Source organism: Protomyctophum bolini (assembly GCF_963924005.1).
Source record: "Protomyctophum bolini genome assembly, chromosome: 13".
Taxonomy (NCBI): domain Eukaryota; kingdom Metazoa; phylum Chordata; class Actinopteri; order Myctophiformes; family Myctophidae; genus Protomyctophum; species Protomyctophum bolini.
The window spans coordinates 41641974-41664791 of record NC_137874.1 but is presented as its reverse complement, the minus strand read 5'-3'; the positions used below and the strand labels follow the sequence as shown (position 1 = coordinate 41664791).

The following is a 22818-nucleotide window of genomic DNA, read 5'->3' as shown; positions in this document are numbered from 1 at the left end:
TAAAAGTAGACATTCAGGGCTTTCATTCAGTGTATAGTATGTATATGATATTATTTGTGTCTGTCTGTCAATGTCTGTCAACTTCAAGCCTCCATATCTCTGTTGTTTTTTTTCACGAGCAGCGTGCAGGCAAAAGCAGGTGTTAGAAAAAGGTCAATATCTCCAGAATGGAAGATGGTAGAATCTTTTTTTTTTAAATTGAAGTGGACAAGTTAGGCTTTCTTTTGATTTATGCGGTGTGATTCTCGCTATTAGAGGCCCCTCGCTGTGGGCCCCTAAAAAGTTCAAAAGTCCAATGTTAATCGCTTAGCACCAGAAATCCTCAGTTCGCTAGAAACTGTAGCACACAAAGTGTTAACCAATCAAAACCAAACCAAAATATTTTTGAATGGGGTTTCTAGGTGTAAGTATGTAGGACTAGTAGCATGCCAAAGTTTGTATACTATTGCCATTGAGAAATGAGAATGCATTGGGCGTTTAAGTTAAATAACTGCAAAACATGTCAAATCCAGCTTGTGTGTCCACAGTAGAAAGAAGTAATTTGTAATTATTTGTTCGGCCCAAAATATTGTGTTTGTTGTCACGGCTTTGTATGAGGCTTACAGATCTTTAAATTCATTAATTTTTGCTTGTCTATAGGCTACATAATGACGTAAATTCTCCCTTCATTTTCAATGGCATTTAATGTTTTAATGTCTAATTTACTTAATATTGGGCAGACATTTGAGCTAATTTCTCCTTTTATTGTCAATGGAAAATATTGAGACATGTGTGGACAAAAGCTGTAGGAGAGGCTATAGCGCCCCTCAAAAAAATAAAATACATTTACAGTATTTGATATAAATGAAAGTATACTAGCAGGTCAAAATAAAAAATAAAAGACATTTAGAGTATATTGATATAAATGAAAGTATAGCTATAGCAGGTCAAATACCTGCACAAATAGCCATATTGACAGTTTAATATCCAAAATAAAAAATACTTATATATATTATTTTAAACACCATTAAAATATTTGAATTATGAAGTATTACAAATCCTTGAGAACCGAGACAAAGAGGCTTAACCTGCTAAGCCTGGAGCCTCATCTCCTGTGCTATCTGGTCTTCTCACCAGCGTATAGGACTGACTGCAAGTGCATGTCCTGTCCTCACATTGTTCCCCAATTAGTAGATAGATTTCACTTGATTATTCATAGACGGGAAGCAAACAATGAATACAAAATAAAATAAAAACACAAAACAAAACAAAAATTGCTTTACTACATTTTACCGAACGAGTCGTCAGGACAACCTATAGTGGTCATGGGATCACTGGTTGAAAACTGTATTTCAAAGACGTAAGGATCCTTGGGGTTTAACTCCTCATAGCAGACCTTGGGTCGATTCATACTCCTATTTTAGAGCCGAATAAAAGTCGGTTCGGCGCTGTAGAGCCTACAATGTGACGTCATTTGAGGTTCGGGGGGGCGGGTACCGTCCTAAAGTCGGCTCTTCGGTGCTACTGAAATTGACTACTGACGAGCCGAAATCATTTCGGCACTACAGCGCCGAAACAGGAGTATGAATCGGCCCCTTGTATTGAAATGTACTTTCCTGTGCTCTTTCTTTGCAGAATATTAATAAAGTATTCAATCAATCTCTGAACCCATTGTGAGAACCTGTGTTAGGGATAAGGGGGTCTCCGTTAAAAGATGAATCACCTTTTCCAGCCACACGGCCTCAAAGATAGATTACCGTACTAGTAATTAAGTCCAACAACGCTTAAATGAATGAAACAGAGCTTTTGAAAGTAAGAAAGCAGCAAATCAACATCACCAGATATACAGTAGCCTACATACCAGTAAGACGCGCAAACGCGGGAAGCGAACGCAGCTCGTACATATTTAAGTTAAGTTATTTTTAAGTTACGTTTTTAACTTGGCCATAACCATATAAGGAGTCCCCAAAGCAGCTATACGTCCAAATATGGAGTGTGTTGCATCAATCACAAACAAATCACTCAGCTCCATATATGGGCACAAAGGGGGGACACACACAGACAGACACACACACACACACAGACAGACAGACATGATCTGCTATGGTCTCATAGTAAGTGCTCACTGCGTTCGCAATAAATATACATGATTCAAACTAAATGGAAGAATTACTGAATTGAAAATTTGAGACAAATTCACAGTCGAGTTTTGGAACAGATTCTCAGCCATGAAAGAAGAACCAGTCAGTGGCACCAAAACAAACGCCGCCAACGACTTTTTCAAAGACACTGTTGTGAAGAAGAAGACGCGTGCAGTTCCGGCGGCGGCGCGCGCGTTTCATTGAAGAGGAAGTGGTTCTCGTACTCCCTCATGTACTCGGAGGACCGGGCCTCGTCCAGGAACAGGTGCTTGACCCGCTGCACGTCCTCCAGCTGCACCCGCGTCCCCCGGCGCTTGCGACACACCAGCCCCGCGGTGCTGATCAGCTGGATGGCGTAGCGCAGCGACGTCCGCCGCCCCGTGGCCGTCAGCTCCGCCAGGGCCTCGTCGCTCAGCTCCACGTCCTCCTCCTCGCAGCGGATCTTGAGGATCTCCCGGGTCTCGCCCTCCGTGTACGGCGAGGTGGCGACGATGAGCAGGCGGTCCAGCAGGTCCGCGGGGATGCCGTGGGCGCTCCGGTAGTTGGTGCCGCGGATGCGCGTGATGCCGCGGTTGGTGGCCACGATGAGCACGGGCGAGAGGTCGCTCTCCAGCGCGCGGTTCAGGAAGGAGAAGCACTCCATGTCCAGCATGTGGACCTCGTCGATGAACAGCACGCCGGGGATGATCTCCGCCTTGCCCTCCTCGCGCCACTGGGACACCTTGGCGTTGATCTGCTCGCGCACCTCGGCCTTGATCTCGCCGGTGTCTCCGGAGAAGAGGGCGAGGAAGCCCTGCGAGCGGCTGTTGACCACGTCCACCTCGTGGAGGGTCACCGTGTGCACCACCTCCTTCCTCTTCTGGAGCTCCCCCTGTGGACACTGGACGAACTGCGTGCGGGCGCCCACGGCGTCGTAGTCCAGGGAGCGGGTGAAGGAGCGCCCCAGGCGGCTGACCTTCCCGGTGGCCTTGTCGATGGTGACGACGTCTCCGGCCTGGATCTTCTCCCTGCTGAGGCTCTCCATCATCTTGCTGCCCAGGTCGTAGACGGTCTCCATGTCGGTCGTCTTCAGGGTCAGCTTGCCCAACGTGGCGCCCGTTCCTCCGGTGGCCGGCCGGTCCACCTGGACCTCCACGACCTCTCCTTCGATGATCTCCGTCTCCTCCTTTATCCTCACGCCGATGGACTTCCGGAACGCCTGGCTGAGCGCCTCCGTCTTGCTCATCTCCAGGGAGAAGATCTCGCTTCCGGCCATGGCCGTGAACGGGGTGTCGGGGCCGAGCGACTGGGCCATGCCCATGGCGATGGCGGTCTTCCCCGTGCCGGGCTGGCCGGCGATCAGCACGGCCCGGCCGGCGATGTGGCCGTCTTTGATCATCTCCAGGATGATGCCGGCGGCCCGCCGGGCGGCCCGCTGGCCGACCATCCCCTGAGACACCGGCCTCGCCTCCAGGGCGTCGTCCAGGCCCAGGCCGCGGATGTGAGAATGGGCGCCGATTCTCTCGATCCGCGTGATGTCGCGGACCTCCGGAACCTTTGTTGTTGTTGTCGTTGCCATCTGCGCGGGAATATAACCGGTGACACGGTAGTGCACAAACGACACAGAAGTGATTTCAGTCAGATTATATAAATGACCTGATGTGTGAACTATGTTGAAGTAGAAAGCTGCACAAGCTTTTGTATATCGGCCACGTGACATCAGCGTTATTTCCCAATGTCACTGGATGAGAGGCAAATATGGAGATACAGAACTCGGCATGCATAAATAATACCACAGCTGTATCCAAGCCGCTGTTAGTGAGGCTAATACTGTAAGTGAGGCTAATACTGTTCTACCAGATGAATCTTTCGGCTGGTGTAGCCGATGACGCAGGATGACGTATACGTTGGCGTACGTCGAGATAACAGTTGCAGCGACGTGCAGTGCAGTTATTATTACCATGCTTGGTTGGCGTTAAAATGGACTTTTACATTTTCCAGCAATTCTCATTGAATCGTCTAAATAATTCCCCCCGGTTTCACATCTAAAGTACATGCAAGATGACTTCGGCTATTCTCTCCGGACTGAGTGTCCTGATAAAGCCTCTCGAGGCCTCGGCGTGCGACGCCACGGCCTCACAGCAGGAGGCGCTGGCGGCGGCGCTGCGGGCCAACCGAGCTCTGCTGTTGGACCGGCTGAGACGACGCGAGACGGGCCTCGAAGAGTTGAGGAGGCTGAGGGAGGAGGTGGTGGCCGAGGCCAAGTGGTTCTCCAGCGACACGGGAGACGCCGTATGGAGCTTTGTCCAGGAGTGTCTCCTCCTGCTCCTCACGTTAGCCAGACACCTCTCGGTGCAGCTGGCGCTCTTCGACGGGAACGCGGCGGCCTCGGCAGCGGGGCGGCCGCGCACCGCGGAGATGGCTCCGCCCTTACCGCCGGACGTTCTGGGCGTGACCCAACAGAGGACTCTCGGCGCGGCGCTCCAGTTCGTGGTCTCGCTGGGGCTCCGCCCCTACTTGGCCTCGGGGGTGGGCGTGGCCTCGGGGGTGGGCGTGGCCTCGGGGGTGGGCGTGCCGCTCGGCAGCAGAAGTGCTTTCGGGGCGACGGTGGAAACGTTAGTCCACGGAGGAGACGTGTTGCCCGCGATGGAACGCCGCCTCTTGACCACCACGAGTGTCCTGCTGCGGTTGGCCGATCTGTCCTCTCTCGCCACGGCGGTTTTCACACGGCACCTCGGGGACGTCCTGGCGGCTCTGTGTCAGCTGGGCCACCGCCCGCCGCACGGGTCGGATGACGGAGGAGGCGGCGACAGTGAAAAGGAGAGTAGTGCGCTCAGTGTGGAAGAACGCGAGACGTGCAGGGAGGCCCTCCGGAGCCTACTGGGTAAAGTCTACCAGCCTATCGTCGTCAGGGAACTACTGCACCTCCAGGGCGGGCGGAAAGAACCGGTCGGCGCCGGTGGCACTGGTCGCGGCGGGGCCGGTACGGGGGGAGTAGCGCCGCCTTGGCTGAGACGTCTGTGCGGTCAGCTGCTGTCGGACCGGCTGATGCAGCCCGACGGGGTCCGGGCTGTGGTCGGGGCCGTCCTGGAGGGAGGCCCGGGCGGCGGCGACTCCTCGGACTGGAGGAGGTGTGACGGCGTGGCCGGGGTCTTGGCGGCGTGCCCTCAGCAGCAGTCCGCGTCGCCGGACGGCTACTACGGACAGATCTGCCCTCAGATCCTAGAGCTGCTCCACTCCAAGGACAAGCTCGCCGGCTTGCAGTTCCAGCGGGTGGCCACCAGGGTGGTGGACATCATGGTGGAGGACAAGCCGCGGTTGGCCCAGCGGCACCTCCTGACGCCTCTCCTCGGTGCTCTCCGGCGCTGCGCCGCCGACCACGTCGTCGGCGAGCCTCGGCGTGCCGTCGACGAAGCGGAGCTGACGCTCTGCGTGGAGGCTGCCTACAAGGTCTGGGTGGTGGGGAACAGTCCGTCGCGTCCGATGGTGAAGGCGTTGGAGGAGGTGCTTCCCGTGGTCTTCACGCTGTTCTGCTTCACCAAGCGGAACGTGTCCCACCTCCGCGGCCCCTGTCGAGAGATCCTGCTCTGGTACGCGGCTCACGCCGAGCACTCCGAAGCGCTGTCCGCCGTGAGGCGGCTCTCCGGCCTGGCAGGGCAGGAGACGTGCCGCGTGGCCCCGGGGTTCCACTTCACCGCCGGGAGCGAGGGAGGGGCCAGGCTGACCCCCAGAGAGGAGGCTGCCACCGGCCGCGATGAGGAGGACGCGCTGTTCGAGCGTCTGTCGGAGGAACAGTGGAGGCTGGACTGTCTGACGCAGATACTGGCCGAGCTCACGGACAGTGACCTGCCCGGAGACTTCTTCCTGGAGCTTCTGCGGGAACTGACCAGCTGGACGGCGGAGGAGGAGGAGACGGACGAGCAGCAGGTCCAGGAGGTGGACGACGTGTCGCCCGCGACACTGCTGGAGGCGGAGCGGCGGCTGTCACGCCGCGACGCGGTCAGCGGTCAGAGGCTGGCCCTGCTGCAGGTGTTGGCCGTGGTCTGTGACACGCTGCCACGCGCCCTGCTGCTGAGGAAAACCACACAGACGGTGGACTTCATCGTCTCCCTGCTCCAGAGGGGCTGCGTTGGTCTGGACCGACGGTCCCCTCGTTGTGCCGCCACGGAGAACACGGTAGAGAGCCAGACTCTCAGCATGGCCATGGGTCTGGTGGCCACGCTGCTCTCTGGACCGCGGCTCGGCACCGAGGACTACGCCTCCATGAAGAGGCTCCTCCCGCCGCTGGAGGAGCTGTCCCAGAAACACCCCGACGTCGTGGTTCGGGAGCTGGCGTCCGGCCTGCGACCCGTCATCGCCACGCACGGCGCCTACACGCCGGAGAGCGTCCAACGGGCCGCGCAGCGCCCCGGCGGAAACCCCGTCGTCAGAAGAGCTCGAGGCAGCTGTGCCGCTGAAGCGCCGACCCAGATGGGCCCATTCGGTCCTGGGCGGGTAAGACACAACAATCCCCCTGAAGGGTCTTCGACAGAAGGACGTCAGCCGGGAGTTGAGATGATGAACGGCACCGGTGACCCCGCCGCGTCCGCCAGCGCCGTCTCAGATTTGTTGCGGGAGGCGTGTGACCCCGACGTGCCGACCAGAGCGCTGGCCCTCAGGACGCTGACGCGGATGGTGCAGGAGGGGGACCGGGATGCCGTCCAGGCCCAGGAGAACGTCCTCGCCGTCTATCTGGAAAACCTGGAGCACGAGGACTCGTTCGTGTACCTGTCGGCCATTCAAGGCCTGGCCGTGCTGGCCGACTCCTTTCCCGAGAGGATCCTGCAGAAGCTTCTGGAAGCCTTCCGGCGTGGCCCGCCGGCGTCCTCCTCCTCCGACCACACGGAGCGCTCTCTGGCGACGCGTCTCAAGGTAGGAGAGGTCCTCATGAGGGCCAGCAGGGCCATGGGGGAGCTGGCGCCGCACCTGGGGCGTCCGCTGATCGGAGCCTTCCTGCAGGGCACCGCGGACGCGGACCCGACGGTCCGGGCCAGCTGTCTGTCCAACCTGGGAGAGCTGTGCCAGAGGCTGAACTACGCCCTGGGCCCGCTGGTCCAGGAGCTGAGCGGCCGTCTGACCGCGCTGATGAAGACCGACGAGGAGGCGGAGGTGAGGAGGGCCGCCGTCCACGTGGTGGCGCTGCTCGTCCGAGGCCTCGGCGACAGAACCACGCGGGTTCTGGGCGACGTTCTCCTGGACCTGTACCGGGCGCTGAAGTGGGCGGCGCGCTCGGACCGCGACGACGTCACGGTTCTCCACGCTCAGCTGGCCCTGGAGGAGCTCCATGAGGTCATGAAGAGGTTCCTCTTCCCGCAGCAGAGGTTGGAAAAGAAGATTATTGTTCTGCCGTAAAGAGTTCATGATTAACGTATGTTCAGGGTTCAGAGTTCAGGCTGTTAACCCATTCTGAACAGGAACACATTTTGGTGTTAGCATCATGTTATGCTTTAGCTATTGAAAAATAGCAGATCTACAAGCTCGTAGCGCGCCACCGAGTGGCGCGCTACGAGCTTGTAGGTCTGCTATTTTTGAAAAATCTAAGAACGACATTTTTAGAATCTGATCTCAGGTCAGAATGGGTTAATCAGAACAGTGTGTGTCCAGTGGAAACCTCGTATGAATCTGATCTCAGGTCAGAATGGGTTAAAGGGGAAAGAAAACATCACCACACCCGTGTGAAGTGAGGGGCGCTCTTGTCATTGTACACATTTACGTCATATTTGGCAGACAATTGACCCAACTTCTCCTTTCATTGTCAATGGCTGCCGTGTTAAGTGGTCAGATGAGCGGGCCGCAAATGGTCTTGGGGACGACATCACTACAGTAGAGTTGAGCAGAGCAGGTACCCTGCAGTGGCTCATCTTTTACCATCATTAACAAATGTAGTGATACGTTTAATGCATGTGAACCTTCATTGCAAACCAAAAATGTACAATTGCTGATTATTAGTTAGTTAGGCTACTGTAAAGACTAAATGAGTATCTTCTGTCCATGATTTTAGCAGCACAACTTTCGGTTCACATAATAATCCTTTGTTAACCTTTTTGGAATATATTTTCAAAATATTTAAAATGTAAATCTGACATTTTTCAAAAGAATTACAGAACAAAAAATATACAAATTTAAGATTTAAACCTTCAGACATAATAACAAAAATTATATTCATTCATAATATATATACTTCAGTCAGTACGTTTGGGTCGCGGAGAGACAGACAGAAAAGCCAGTGTTGTAGCGGCACTTTTAGAAGTGGCGGGAACGGGGTTTACAATGCTTAATCGTATCCATGAAAGTAAGTCATAAAACATATTTATGCCCCAAAAATATTTTTAGATCAAAATTTAAATTTAAAATTTAAATTTTAAATTGCAGTCAAGGCGCCTGTTCAGGGGAGGGAGGAGGTAGGGGGGGGGGGGGGGGGGGTAGCGTATACCTCCACATGCGTTACGCCCCCCTTGACACCCATACTGTTATAAAAACCAGAATAAAAAGATTTTGAAAAAGAAAAGAAAACAAATAAAGATTCACTCTTTTGGGTCACAGGCTAAAAGGTTTGGGAACCACTGATGTAACCACCTCTCCGGCGTGGAGACTCCGGTGTCTCTTCAGAGTGTGAAGGCAGCTGAAACTCTCGTCACACCGCTGGCAACGGAAGGGTCTTCCTCCCGCGTGGACCCGAGTCTTTAGGCGACCCAAATCGGTGACACTCTTGTCACATGGTTTGCAGTGGAAAGGTTTTTCTCCGGCGCGGTTCAGACACTGGTGTTTCTTCAGAGTATCGAGCCAGCTGAAGCTCTTGTCACACCGTCTGCAGTGGTATGGCTTCTCTCCCGTGTGGACGCGTCGGTGCCTCTTCAGACTGCCCAACTCGCTGAAGCTCCTGTCGCACTGTTTGCACTGGTACGGTTTCTCTCCGGTGTGCGTGCGCAGGTGATTCTTGAGGTGACTGGACACGCTGAAGCGCTTGTCGCACCGTGTGCACGGGTAAGGCTTCTCTCCCGTGTGGACGCGCTGGTGAGTCTTCAGGTGACTGAGCTCGGTGAAGCGCTTGTCACACTGTTGACAGCGGAAGGGCTTTTCCCCGGTGTGGAGACGCTGGTGTCTTTTCAGGGTGTCCGACGAGCTGAAGCTCTTGCCGCACTGTCTGCAGTGGTGGGGCTTCTCTCCGGTGTGCATGCGCTGGTGTCTCTTGAGACTGCGCGACTCGGCGAAGCCCTTGAGGCACTGCTCGCACCGGAAAGGGGTTTCCCCCGTGTGGAGACGGCGGTGCTTGTTCAGGTTGCTCAGCCGAGTGAAGCCCTTGTCACACTGCTCACAGACGTGGGTTTTCTTCCCGGCGAAGGTAGCCAGCGGTAGTCCTCCTCTCGCTGGCCGAGTTAAAGTCTCGGCGCGCTGACGACAGCTGCAGGCCGTCGTTGTTCCGTCCGCGTCTGTCGGTCTCTGTCCGGTCGCAGAGCCGGTGATCTGCCGACAGGCTGCCGAGGGGATCTGATGCCCGTTCCTCTGCATCTGGCAGTAGAGGGCGCTGTGGCTCCTCCTGGTGTGCTTCTGGAGGAAGACCTGAGACGTGAAGGCATACGAACACTCTGGACAGGAAAACACCTGAGTCTGGGAAATCTGGGATATCATCGTCTGCCTGTCTGTCTGCCTGCCTGTCTGTCGTCTGTCTGTCTACCTGTCGTCTGTCTGTCTGCCTGCCTGTCGTCTGTCTGTCTACCTGATTGTCGTCTGTCTAACTGTCTGTCGTCTATCTGTCTGTCTGTCTGCCGGTCGTCCGTCTGTCTGTCTGTCTGTCTGTGTGCCGGTCGTCCGTCTGTCTGTCTGTCGTCTGCCTGCCTGTCGTCTGTCTGTCTGTCTGCCTGTCGTCTGTCTGTCTGCCGGTCGTCTGTCTGCCTGTCTTCTGTCTGCCTGCCTGTCTGTCTATCTGCCTGTCTATCTGCCTGTCTGTCTGTCTGTGTCCTGTCTGTCTGTCTTCTCAGTCTCACAACAGTGTCTGAATAATGCTTTAGAGATCAACTTTGTTGCTCTTTATATCTAGGCCGTCCAGACTCGTGTCTGACGTCTTACGCTCAACACAAATGGTTGCCATGTCAACAGTCAGCTTGATGACACGTGCCGTTGTCAGGGATCATGGAGGTCAGTCTATGACGTCACTATGATGCCAGTCTATGACGTCACTATGATGCCAGTCTATGACGTCACTATGATGCCAGTCTATGACGTCACTATGATGCCAGTCTATGACGTCACTATGATGTCAGTCTATGACGTCACTATGATGCCAGTCTATGACGTCACTATGATGCCAGTCTATGACGTCACTATGATGCCAGTCTATGACGTCACTATGATGCCAGTCTATGACGTCACTATGATGCCAGTCTATGACGTCACTATGATGCCAGTCTATGACGTCACTATGATGCCAGTCTATGACGTCACTATGACGCCAGTCTATGACGTCACTATGATGCCAGTCTATGACGTCACTATGACGCCAGTCTATGACATCACTATATGATGCCAGTCAGCTCCATATTTAGGCAAATACAGATCACGAGATTAACGGGATCTATTCTGTAGATACATTAGTGTGTTCTTGGTCTATCTATAGCTATCGGTCTGACTGTGCCGGGGCGGCAGTGGATCAGAGAGTAGAGTGGCCGGTAGAGCGGCCGGATGGGAACCGTGAGATTCCCGGTTCGACCCCCGTGGGCTCTCCCAGAGGTTTGTGTCCAAGTGTCCTTGAGCAAGACTCAGGTTTAGACCTCGATTCTACAAATGTCTTCTAAATCCTGACAGTTTTCTGAAAAACCCATGTTTCTATATGTCAGTCATTTTCATGTCAAGGACCACCCAAAAATATATGTAATTGGCCGCCGACCCCCATCTGAAAATATGTTAGTTCCAGGGACCTCCCTGCAGAAGCAAAGACTTGAGTTAAAAACGTTCGCTGTGAAAGAATATATATTCAAAGATTTGCGCCACATTTTTACGATTTTTCAAAAATAGCAGATCTACGAGCTCGTAGCGTGTCACTCGGTGGCACGCTACGAGCTTGTAGATCTGCTATTTTTCAACAGCTAAAGCATAACATAATGCTTACATCACCAAAAGGGGTTCCCGTTCAGATTAATTGCATGGTTTCCTCTGCCATCGGTGTGAATGGGTGTGAATGTAATGCACAATTCTATTATATGCTTTAGATAAAAGCGCTTTGAATATAAATACACGATTTACCATTTTACAAGCTCTGGAGACGGGTGAGTGTATCTGACTACCCATAACTTAGTAAGAATGATCATTCAATAATTCAAGAGGATGTATTTGTTTCTCACTCATACATATATATATACAGCAGCAACATACATCTGCAGAGTGTGCCAACAGCAACTACAATATCACAACAAGACAATGATGATGATGATAAAATAAAAATAAGAAACAAAGTTTGGCAATAGTACAGGTAAGGTAAGGCGTGGTTTTAAAAATAAAATAAATAGTCTGGCAGCAATGGGGAGTAGCCTATGCACTGGAATAATTCAGTAGCTGCATAGAGACAATGAGCTCCATTTCCGTCACCTTTAACCCATTCTGACCTGAGATCAGATTCATACGAGGTTTCCACTGGACACACAACTGGTCTGATGAACCCATTCTGACCTGAGATCAGATTCTAAAAATGTCAGTCGTTCTTCGAATTTTTCAAAAATAGCAGACCTACAAGCTCGTATCGCGCCACTCGGTGGCGCGATATGAGCTTGTAGATCTGCTATTTTTCAATAGCTAAAGCATAACATGATGCTAACACCAAAATGTGTTCCCGGTCAGAATGGGTTAAACCCCTTATCCCTAAACTTCTTCTTTTTAACCCATTCTGACCTGAGATCAGATTCTAAAAATATCTTCTACATCCTGACAGTTTTCTGAAAAAGCTATGTTTCTATATGTCAGTCGTTCTTCGATTTTTCAAAAATAGCAGACCTACAAGCTCGTAGCGCGCCACTCGCTACGAGCTTGTAGATCTGCTATTTTTTCAATAGCTAAAGCACGACATGATGCCAACACCAAAAGGGGTTCCCGCCCCAAAATGGGTTAATAGTTCAACTAGCCAATCTCTACATTGACACGTTGTGAGCTTATTGTAGACTGGCCATTTTAACCATTTAAAAATGTTTTGCAAAAAAATAGTGAAAACTAAAAAATGGCAAAGAACTTTAGTGATAAGGGGTTTAGCGGTGATGAAAATGGAGCCCATTGTATACATTTGATTGGTTCAAAAGCGTTTGGATTTCAGGAACACCCACAACTCTGAACAGTTACAGAGAATAACAGACGAGTCACCCCTTTACCAACTCCCCCCCCCCCCCGGGCGTACAGCCCAGTGGAACTGCTCAGCCTGGTATTCCTAAAGTCCCCCGAGTAAATTATGCTTAAACGGTTCATTCTAACCTTATTCCTATAACCTTAACCTCAGTAAAACTACGCTTAAATCTGAACCCTATACCTAAACTTAACCCCAGTAAAACTATGCCTAAACCTAAACCCTATACCTAAACTTAAAGGACCACTTCACCACTTTTCTCAACCTATCTTCATATAATAGGTCCTCACTAATAATCATGAAAAAGAATGGCACGGTTTTTTTCTACTCAGTCTGTGTCTCATAGGAGGGCTGTGGGCAGTTTAGAAACTGTCTTCCAGTGACATCATCATTAGGCAGATTATTTTTTAAACAAGATTTATTTTACCGTGAGAACGATGGCTTCCACTTTCGCTTTGCAACCTTTCAGGACTAGAAAGCCTGCAGTTTCTATTAGCTTGTATTCCCCATCGATGATGTCACTGGAAGACGGTTTCTGAACTGCCCACAGCCCTCCTATGAGACACAGACTGAGTAGGGGAAAAAATGCGACATTTTTTCATGATTATTTGTGAGGACCTATTATATGAAGAGAGGTTTTAAAAGTGGTGGACCTTAACCCTATACCTAAACTTAACCCCAGTAAAACTATGCCCTAAACCCTAAACTTAATTATAACCTTATTCACAGTAAAACAAAATAAAGATTACAAGAACAAGAGCGGTCGGCAGGAAAAATAAATCAAGGGCGAGATAGTTTAGGGGCGACCGTACCCGACTCCGCTACAGACCTAGGTTTAAGGGTCCATTTAGAACCTGTACCCGACACCGCTACAGACCTAGGTTTAAGGGTCCATTTAGAACCTGTACCCGACACCGCTACAGACCTAGGTTTAAGGGTCCATTTAGAACCTGTACCCGACACCGCTACAGACCTAGGTTTAAGGGTCCATTTAGAACCCGTACCCGACTCCGCTACAGACCTAGGTTTAAGGGTCCATTTAGAACCCGTACCCGACTCCGCTACAGACCTAGGTTTAAGGGTCCATTTAGAACCCGTACCCGACTCCGCTACAGACCTAGGTTTAAGGGTCCATTTAGAACCCGTACCAGACACCGCTACAGACCTAGGTTTAAGGGTCCATTTAGAACCCCGAGGGTCCCTGGACCCCACCTTGAGAACCACGGATATGGTCACATTATTCACATATACGGTACGTGTGTCAACTTATTCTCTATAGAGACGTTCGGTAGCATCCAGGTCACTTTCACAAAGAAGTGGTCAAAATAAAATATGTACAAAACTGTAGCTGAAATAGGCCAATATTTACCCATACAATATTCATCTGAAACTATGCTGTTCCATAGTAAAAAAGAAGTTTAGGCATAGGGCCGATTCATACTCCTATTTTAGAGCCGAATAAAAGTCGGTTCGGCGCTGTAGAGCCTACAATGTGACGTCATTTGAGGTTCGGGGGGGGGGGGGGGGGGGGCGGGTACCGTCCTAAAGTCGTCTCTTCGGTGCTACTGAAAATTTCTGACGAGCCGAAATCATTTCGGCGCTACAGCGCCGAAACAGCGGTAGAATAGGAGTATGAATCGGCCCATATGGGGTTTAGCGGTGATGAGAATGGAGCCCATGATGCTTCAAACACCAAAGGGGGTTCCCTTCCCTTCCAGTTCAGTCCAGAATGGGTTCATGGGTCCATGCCCTGCAGCGCCCCCAGCAGGTTCTCCTGGGTACTATTAACTAATCCATGGCCTGCAGCACCCCCAGCAGGTTGTCCTGGGCTCCCTGCAGCCTCTCCACCTGCTGCAGCAGCAGCGCCCCGAGCCCCTCCAGGTCCTGCAGCAGCAGCCCCTGGCAGTGGCGCAGCTGCCTGCCGAACGAGCGCATGAGCCCCTGCACGCCCCCCACGGCCCCCAGCGCCCCGTCCATGCCCTGCAGCGGGCTCCGCAGTATCCGCAGCTGCGCCCGTATGGCGGGTATGGCCTCCTGCCCCTGGAGGCCCATCACGCCCTGCACTCGCTCCAGCAGCGCCTCCAGGCCCTCCAGCACCCGCGGCAGCCCCTGGAGTCCCTGGATGCGCTCGCACGTCGTCTCCCGCGGCGTTCCCTGCAGCTCCGCCAGGTCGCGCAGCAGGCCCTGCAGGCCCTGCAGGCCCAGGAGCAGCTCCACTATCTCCCGCAGGCCCTGCAGCCCTCCCTGCAGCTCCTGCAGCAGCGGCTGTATCCCCTGGACCGCCGCGTGCGCCTGCTGCTGCAGCAGCCGCCGCAGCCTCTGGAAGCCCCGGATCCCCCGCAGCCCGCCCTGCAGCCCGCCCTGTAGCCTCTGCAGGAGCTGCGCCTGCACTCCCTGGTACCCGTACAGTAGCTGCAGCGCCTGTAAAAGGAGAGGTGGAAATATGGGAATCATGTTATATTCACAAGAGAAGTTCAGTGAGAGACTCGGGAGTAGAGCCGCTGCTCCTTCGCCTGGAAAGGAGCCAGCTTAGGTGGGCGGTTTGGGACATATTTAGGCAGGCAGTCATGTAGGTAGGAAGGTGCGAGGCCATTGAGAGCTTTATAGACAAGTAAAATAATTTTAAAATCAATCCTAAAAACAACCGGAAGCCAGTGCAGTGATGCCAAAACTGGAGTAATATGTTCTCTCATCCTAGTTCTAGTTAAAACTCTGGCTGCTGCATTTTGGACGAGTTGTAATCTGTCAGTTGTTTTCTTAGGCAGTCCTGAATAAAGTGCATTGCAGTAATCAAGCCGAGAGAAAACAAAGGCGTGGATTAGCGTTTTTGCATCGTCCAAGGACATGCAAACTCCACACAATATATATAGGACGACCCGCTGTTGACCTGTCTGTCTAGCATCAAATGTTGGATGAGTGAGAACTTTCTCAAGCTAAATGAGGATAAGACAGAAGTTCTCATAATCGGTTCTAGTGAGCAGAAATAATCAATAATAAGCAGACTTGGTAACCTGACTGTAGAAAGTAACAGTAAAGTAAAGAACCTGGGGGTTATTATTGATTCTGAATTGAATTTTAATTCACACATTAATCATGTTACCAAGATTGCTTTTTTTCACCTTAGAAATATTGCACGAATCAGAGCCTATTTGTCCTTGGACGACGCAAAAACGCTAATCAACGCTTTTGTTTTTTCTCGGCTTGACTACTGCAATGCACTTTTTTCAGGACTGTCTAAAAAAACAACTGACAGATTACAACTTGTCCAAAATGCAGCAGCCAGAGTTTTAACTAGAACTAAGATGAGAGAACATATTACTCCAGTTTTGGCATCACTGCACTGGCTTCCGGTTGTTTTTAGGATTGATTTTAAAATTATTTTACTTGTCTATAAAGCTCTCAATGGTCTCGCACCTGCCTACCTACATGACTGCCTGCCTAAATATGTCCCAAACCGCCCCCTAAGGTCTTCCACTGCTGGCCTGCTCGCTTTGCCAAAAAAAATGGCAACTAAAAAATACGGGGAAGCAGCTTTTTGCTTCTACGGGCCGACGGCATGGAACAAGCTCCCACTGTACCTTCGTCAGGCAGCCTCTGTAGACATTTTTAAAGCTCAGCTCAAGACCCACTTCTATAACATTGCTTTTAATTGATCTTTTATTTTTTATTTTTGTTATTCATGTCCTCACTGTATTGCATTACTGCTTGTTTTTAATGTTGTTGCCTTGCTTTTCTTTTATTCTCCATTTTTCTGTAAAGCACTTTGAGCTGCATTTCATGTCATGAAAGGTGCTATACAAATAAAGTTTTATTATTATTATTATTATTATCATCATTGGGCCTTCTCCAAACAGCACAGACACTCATTTGCATTAGTTGTAACTGGAGATGCACGATATAATCGGCAGCGTATCGAAATCGCCATATTTCATAGATTTTGGTGAGCACCTGGTTGACTCTCTCTTTGTCACTAGCACTCTGAGATTCCTTGTGAATGAAAAGTGCAATATAAATAAAATTCATTATTATTATTATTATTATTATTATTATTGTCATTGTCACATTACCTCGAGCAGGGTCTCTGTGGACATGTAGTGTTCCATGTCCATGGTGTCCACGATGTGTCCCTCCTTCCTCAGGAACACCACTGCTTGCCTGTCAAGAGGACAGTTTCAGTGTTGATTTAGTCACATTTTAGTCTCCTGAAATGTTTGCGTTAGTCTAGTTTAGTTGACTGAATATCGTAAGATCTTAGTCGATAAAAACCTACATATTTCGGCGGGCCTTGATGTCGTCGTAATGGCTGATTTTACACAAAATAGCCGATCTACAAGCTCACAATGTGTCTCAGCGCGACGCGTTGTGAGCTTGTAGCTCGGCTATTTTCAGCATGGAACCAACTGTAAAATGACTGTAAAGTGTCTTTTACTTATACTGGATTTCTTGTCCACTACTCCCTTCCTAACATTTTAGTCAAGTTTTTATTTGTTGACAAAATTGTCAGTATATTTAGTCTTAGTTTTTAGTCATCATATCTTAGTTTTCGTCAGTGAAAAAAGGGAGTCGACGAGCATTTTTCGCCATAGTTTTAGTCGACAAAATCAACACTGGGATTGTGGACATGTGAGACAAACAGAAACGCCACTGCTTGCCTGTCAAGAGGACACATGGCATGAAGCAAATTAAAATCTCAAGACGTAGAATGTAACTATGATGTTTTAGGCCGACCAGCTGAAGAAATCAAAGATTTGAGACATTAAGGTTGCTTTCATGACATTTCTGAGACCATTCATGTTTCTGGAAGATGATTCTCAACTTGTATTCTACTGCTAGTTTGATCACTTCGAATACTCTGTCATCTGAAAAGAACAAATTACCGAAAATAGCCGATCTACAAGCTCACTCGCAACACGTCGCGCTGCGACATGTTCACTGCGACAGTGGACATGTGAGACAAACAGAAAATGGTTCAGTGCTTTGACAGAAAACAAAAAACAACAACCACAATCAACTTAACCAAAGTAGTAAAAGTCTTGTACTGCTGGCTCCGTTAGGGACCAAACGTATTGCTCTAGCATTGTCCGATACAGAGACAGTATGACATTCCTGTTTGTTTACAGGGCTCCTGTGAGCCGAGCCGACTCATGTAAAAGAAAAGAAAAAGTAAGACAGAAGGTAAATAAGTGTCGGAGAGAAGAGGGGGGTCTTACCAGATGGCAGGCATACTGAAGCCATCTAGTCCCTGTTTCAGCTCCTGGAGGCTGATGCCCTCTACGTCTCCACAACTCTTTATCGTTCTCAGGACCTTAAGAGAGATAAAAAAATAATCACAATTATCTGTACGGCATTGGTTTTGTACTCAACGCATTTCCAGGGGTCCCCAGCCAAAAACTGTTGAGAACCCCTGCACTAAATCATCACAATCTAAAGGTATAATAATGGCTCAGGGGTAGAGCGGCCGGGATGGAACCACAAGGTTCCCAGTTCGAAACCCTGTGGGCTCCCCCAGAGTTAGTGTTGAAGTCTCCTTGAGCAAGACTCTGAACCCTTAATTGCTCCCGATGTGCAGCTTGGTGCCTTGCATGGTTCCCCCCCCCCCCCCGTTGGTTTATGAATGGGTGAATGAATGTAATGCACAATCTATGTAAAGCGTCATGGCGCTACATAAATGCACCATTTACCATTTGAACAATGGCGAAAAACCAGCCTCTGGGACGGTCATCAGTCTTTGGCATGATTTATTTTAGCGACAGTTCAGTAACTATACCAGTATATATAACATAGTATGTAGTTATAGTGCCTGGAGATGAGATGTATAGTTACGTGTACAGGAGGAAGAAAAAACAAAGTACGTTTCAATATTACGAGAGGGCCTTTCTGTGTGGAGTTTTCATGTTCTCCCCGTGTCCCCTAGGGTAGGTACCCTCACAAAAACATGCAGTAATCCTGGTCTCTAAACTGCCTCCCACTGGCCAGCCGGGGCGCCTGATGGAGGGGAAAGAAACTGGTTGGAATAACGTGTTCCTTCCACGCGCTACGTCCAACCAGGGAAACTCCCCCCTGTCAGGTGTAAAGGAGCAACTTGGACACTCAGGCATGAAGGAAGCATGAGTTCAAGTCCGTTGCTCTCCCCAGGTTGGTGGAGGGTGTGTAGAGCCCAGGATCACAGTAGATGATTGACACAGGGGTGAAAAATGGGTTACAAAATCGTGGGATAAAAAATATATTAATAAATATATATTATTACTATGGTGATGGTGTCTGTCAGTCTGTAGAGCCAGCCGTCGTCGACGGAGATGACGAGTCCATCGTCCACCAGGGACTCCACCGCCTGCCTGTCGGAGGACAGCGGAACGGAAGGTTTTACATAAACCAAACTCTCATATTAACACCCCAACGCCCAGGGTTATTTCATCCATTAAATCATATTAAAGGAACCAAAATCTACCACAATCATCTTTACTAAAAGTCTTGTACTGCTGATATCTTCCTCTAGCATTGTCCTTATAGAGCGTCGCAGTCCCTCCCCCTTTCAGAACAACGAGTGGCCCAGGAAATTAATCGCAATGCATTTGTCCTCATAGGCATTTCTTAAATTATTTATTTAAAGACCTTTTAAGCGTCGTACGAAGCCAACTCTTGTCGTGACAAATCATGACAATAAACACAATTCTTCGGGCCAAAACAATAATTAGAAAGTAGAAAAAAACTGCACTTTTTTTGTTGTTTTTCTTCTTTGTAATTATTTGTTTGGTCCAAAATATTGTGTGTGTTGTCATGATTTGTCACGACAAGAGTTGGCTTCGTACGACGCTTAAGGTCTTTAAATAAATAATTTAAGAAATGCCTATGGTCAAAATGCATTGGGATTCATTTCCTGGGCCACTCGTTGTTCTGAAAGGGGGAGGGACTGCGACGCTCTATAGAGACAGCTGTATGACATTCCTGTGAGCTGACATGACTTAATGTGTTAAAAGAAAAAGTCTTACTTGGTGACAGCCAAACTCCTGCCACAGATTGTCGCCAGGTCCCGAATACAGACGCCATCCTTCCAGAACTGTATATACACCAGAACCTGAGGACAGAACCAGAATACGTTTTATCACCAGAACCTTAGGACAGAACCAGAATATGTTTTATCACCAGAACCTGAGGACAGAACCAGAATACCTTTTATCACCAGAACCTGAGGACAGAACCAGAATACCTTTTATCACCAGAACCTGAGGACAGAACCAGAATACCTTTTATCACCAGAACCTTAGGACAGAACCAGAATACCTTTTATCACCAGAACCTGAGGACAGAACCAGAATACCTTTTATCACCAGAACCTGAGGACAGAACCAGAACACGTTTTATCACCAGAACCTTAGGACAGAACCAGAATACCTTTTATCACCAGAACCTTAGGACAGAACCAGAACACGTTTTATCACCAGAACCTTAGGACAGAACCAGAACACCTTTTATCACCAGAACCTGAGGACAGAACCAGAATACCTTTTATCACCAGAACCTGAGGACAGAACCAGAATACCTTTTATCACCAGAACCTTAGGACAGAACCAGAACACCTTTTATCACCAGAACCTGAGGACAGAACCAGAATACCTTTTATCACCAGAACCTGAGGACAGAACCAGAATACCTTTTATCACCAGAACCTTAGGACAGAACCAGAACACCTTTTATCACCAGAACCTGAGGACAGAACCAGAATACCTTTTATCACCAGAACCTGAGGACAGAACCAGAATACCTTTTATCACCAGAACCTGAGGACAGAACCAGAATACCTTTTATCACCAGAACCTGAGGACAGAACCAGAATACCTTTTATCACCAGAACCTTAGGACAGAACCAGAACACGTTTTATCACCAGAACCTTAGGACAGAACCAGAATACCTTTTATCACCAGAACCTTAGGACAGAACCAGAATACCTTTTATCACCAGAACCTTAGGACAGAACCAGAACACGTTTTATCACCAGAACCTGAGGACAGAACCAGAATACCTTTTATCACCAGAACCTGAGGACAGAACCAGAATACCTTTTATCACCAGAACCTTAGGACAGAACCAGAATACCTTTTATCACCAGAACCTGAGGACAGAACCAGAATACCTTTTATCACCAGAACCTGAGGACAGAACCAGAATACCTTTTATCACCAGAACCTGAGGACAGAACCAGAATACCTTTTATCACCAGAACCTTAGGACAGAACCAGAATACCTTTTATCACCAGAACCTGAGGACAGAACCAGAATACCTTTTATCACCAGAACCTGAGGACAGAACCAGAATACCTTTTATCACCAGAACCTTAGGACAGAACCAGAATACCTTTTATCACCAGAACCTTAGGACAGAACCAGAATACCTTTTATCACCAGAACCTTAGGACAGAACCAGAATACCTTTTATCACCAGAACCTTAGGACAGAACCAGAATACGTTTTATCACTAGAACCTTAGGACAGAACCAGAATACCTTTTATCACCAGAACCTGAGGACAGAACCAGAATACGTTTTATCACTAGAACCTTAGGACAGAACCAGAACACCTTTTATCACCAGAACCTTAGGACAGAACCAGAATACCTTTTATCACCAGAACCTTAGGACAGAACCAGAATACCTTTTATCACCAGAACCTTAGGACAGAACCAGAATACCTTTTATCACCAGAACCTGAGGACAGAACCAGAATACGTTTTATCACCAGAACCTGAGGACAGAACCAGAATACCTTTTATCACCAGAACCTTAGGACAGAACCAGAATACCTTTTATCACCAGAACCTTAGGACAGAACCAGAATATGTTTTATCACCAGGTATGTTTTTCATATGTAATTTGTGCAAATTTGTTTGCGGTCCAGAACCGCCTCAAAGAGGGCCCCTGCCCGGGCTCTGGACCAGTGCCCGGCTTTGCAGTCCCGTCCCCTCGAGAGACCCGGGAAAAGAATCCCCCGTTCATTTTCCTCATAGACTTTTCAGAAAGTATTTATTTAAAGACGTTTATACGCCGCTGGACAAAGCCAACTCTTGTCGTGACAAATCATGACAATAAACACAATGTTTTGGGCCGAACAAAGAATTAGAAAGAAGAAAAAATAAACAGGCAGGTTACAACACTTTTTTTGTTGTTTTTCTTCTTTGTAATTATTTGTTTGGTCCAGAATATTGTGTTTGTTGTCATGATTTGTCACGACCAGAGTTGTCTTCGTACGACGCTTAAAAAGGTCTTTAAATAAATATGTTTTAAAGGGACATAGACATGATATCTGGGTGGGGGCATGCATTCCCAACTTGCATCGTACCAAGTAGGCCAGTGTGCAGAGGCTCCAACAGGCAACTAAATTGTATCCGCAGTCCCAGAACACAATGCTTAAAACACAGAAACGGACGTGTAGTGAAACTGGTCTAAGGAACATTACTTTGTTGATGGTGTCTGTGGACGTGTAGTGAAACTGGTCTAAAGGACATTACTTTGTTGATGGTGTCTGTGGACGTGTAGTGAAACTGGTCTAAAGGACATTACTTTGTTGATGGTCTCTGTGGACGTGTAGTGAAACTGGTCTAAGGAACATTACTTTGTTGATGGTGTCTGTGGACGTGTAGTGAAACTGGTCTAAAGGACATTACTTTGTTGATGGTCTCTGTGGACGTGTAGTGAAACTGGTCTAAAGGACATTACTTTGTTGATGGTCTCTGTGGACGTGTAGTGAAACTGGTCTAAAGGACATTACTTTGTTGATGGTCTCTGTGGACGTGTAGTGAAACTGGTCTAAAGAACATTACTTTGTTGATGGTCTCTGTGGACGTGTAGTGAAACTGGTCTAAAGAACATTACTTTGTTGATGGTCTCTGTGGACGTGTAGTGAAACTGGTCTAGAGAACATTACTTTGTTGATGGTCTCCCCCATATCTTGCAAGTATGATTGAACCCTACAAACCCTCCCGCTCACTCAGATCAGCCAACGCAGGGAAGCTGGAAGTACCCTCACTAAAAACGCCGGGACAACACTCCACACGTCCCAAACACTTCTCCCTTCTGGCTCCAAAACTGTGGAATGCACTTCCCATTGCAGTCAGAACTGCAGCATCACTCCCAATCTTCCGCCGTAGTCTGAAAACCCACCTTTTCAGACTCCATCATGGCCCATAGCACTTACCCCACCCCCTTAGATAACAATTCTGTAGACTTAGCATTTGATACAGACTTATAGCATGTTATGTAGACAGCATAAGTGCATTGTATGTAGTCATAGCACGTCATAGTACATATGTATGTATAGCATAGTAGTATAGATGTATAGTTTATATGTATAGTTTCATTATA

General features: G+C 49.0%; 3 protein-coding genes across 3 annotated transcripts in view; 1 reads left to right on the top strand and 2 right to left on the bottom strand.

Moving 5' to 3' along the window:
- Positions 1-2259: 2259 nt before the first annotated feature.
- Positions 2260-3678, bottom strand: LOC308327697 (ruvB-like 2; the record flags this gene model as incomplete). The annotated part of the gene is made up of 1 exon (XM_080781222.1): positions 2260-3678. One exon carries the CDS (start codon positions 3676-3678, stop codon positions 2260-2262), a length of 1419 nt encoding a protein of 472 aa, XP_080637348.1.
- Positions 3679-4160: 482 nt separating this feature from the next.
- LOC308327696 (transport and Golgi organization protein 6 homolog) lies at positions 4161-7490 on the top strand (the record flags this gene model as incomplete). The annotated part of the gene is made up of 1 exon (XM_080781221.1): positions 4161-7490. One exon carries the CDS (start codon positions 4161-4163, stop codon positions 7488-7490), a length of 3330 nt encoding a protein of 1109 aa, XP_080637347.1.
- Positions 7491-14250: 6760 nt separating this feature from the next.
- LOC308327695 (uncharacterized protein) overlaps positions 14251-22818 on the bottom strand; it is a gene marked incomplete at both ends in the record, with an annotated part of 126680 nt that continues 118112 nt past the window's right edge. Inside the window, 5 exons of the mRNA XM_080781220.1 lie at positions 14251-14883; positions 16530-16617; positions 17673-17767; positions 18710-18797; positions 19452-19537. Of these exons, the coding sequence (XP_080637346.1) occupies positions 14251-14883; positions 16530-16617; positions 17673-17767; positions 18710-18797; positions 19452-19537 (990 nt within the window). The remainder of the gene's footprint in view (positions 14884-16529; positions 16618-17672; positions 17768-18709; positions 18798-19451; positions 19538-22818) is intronic.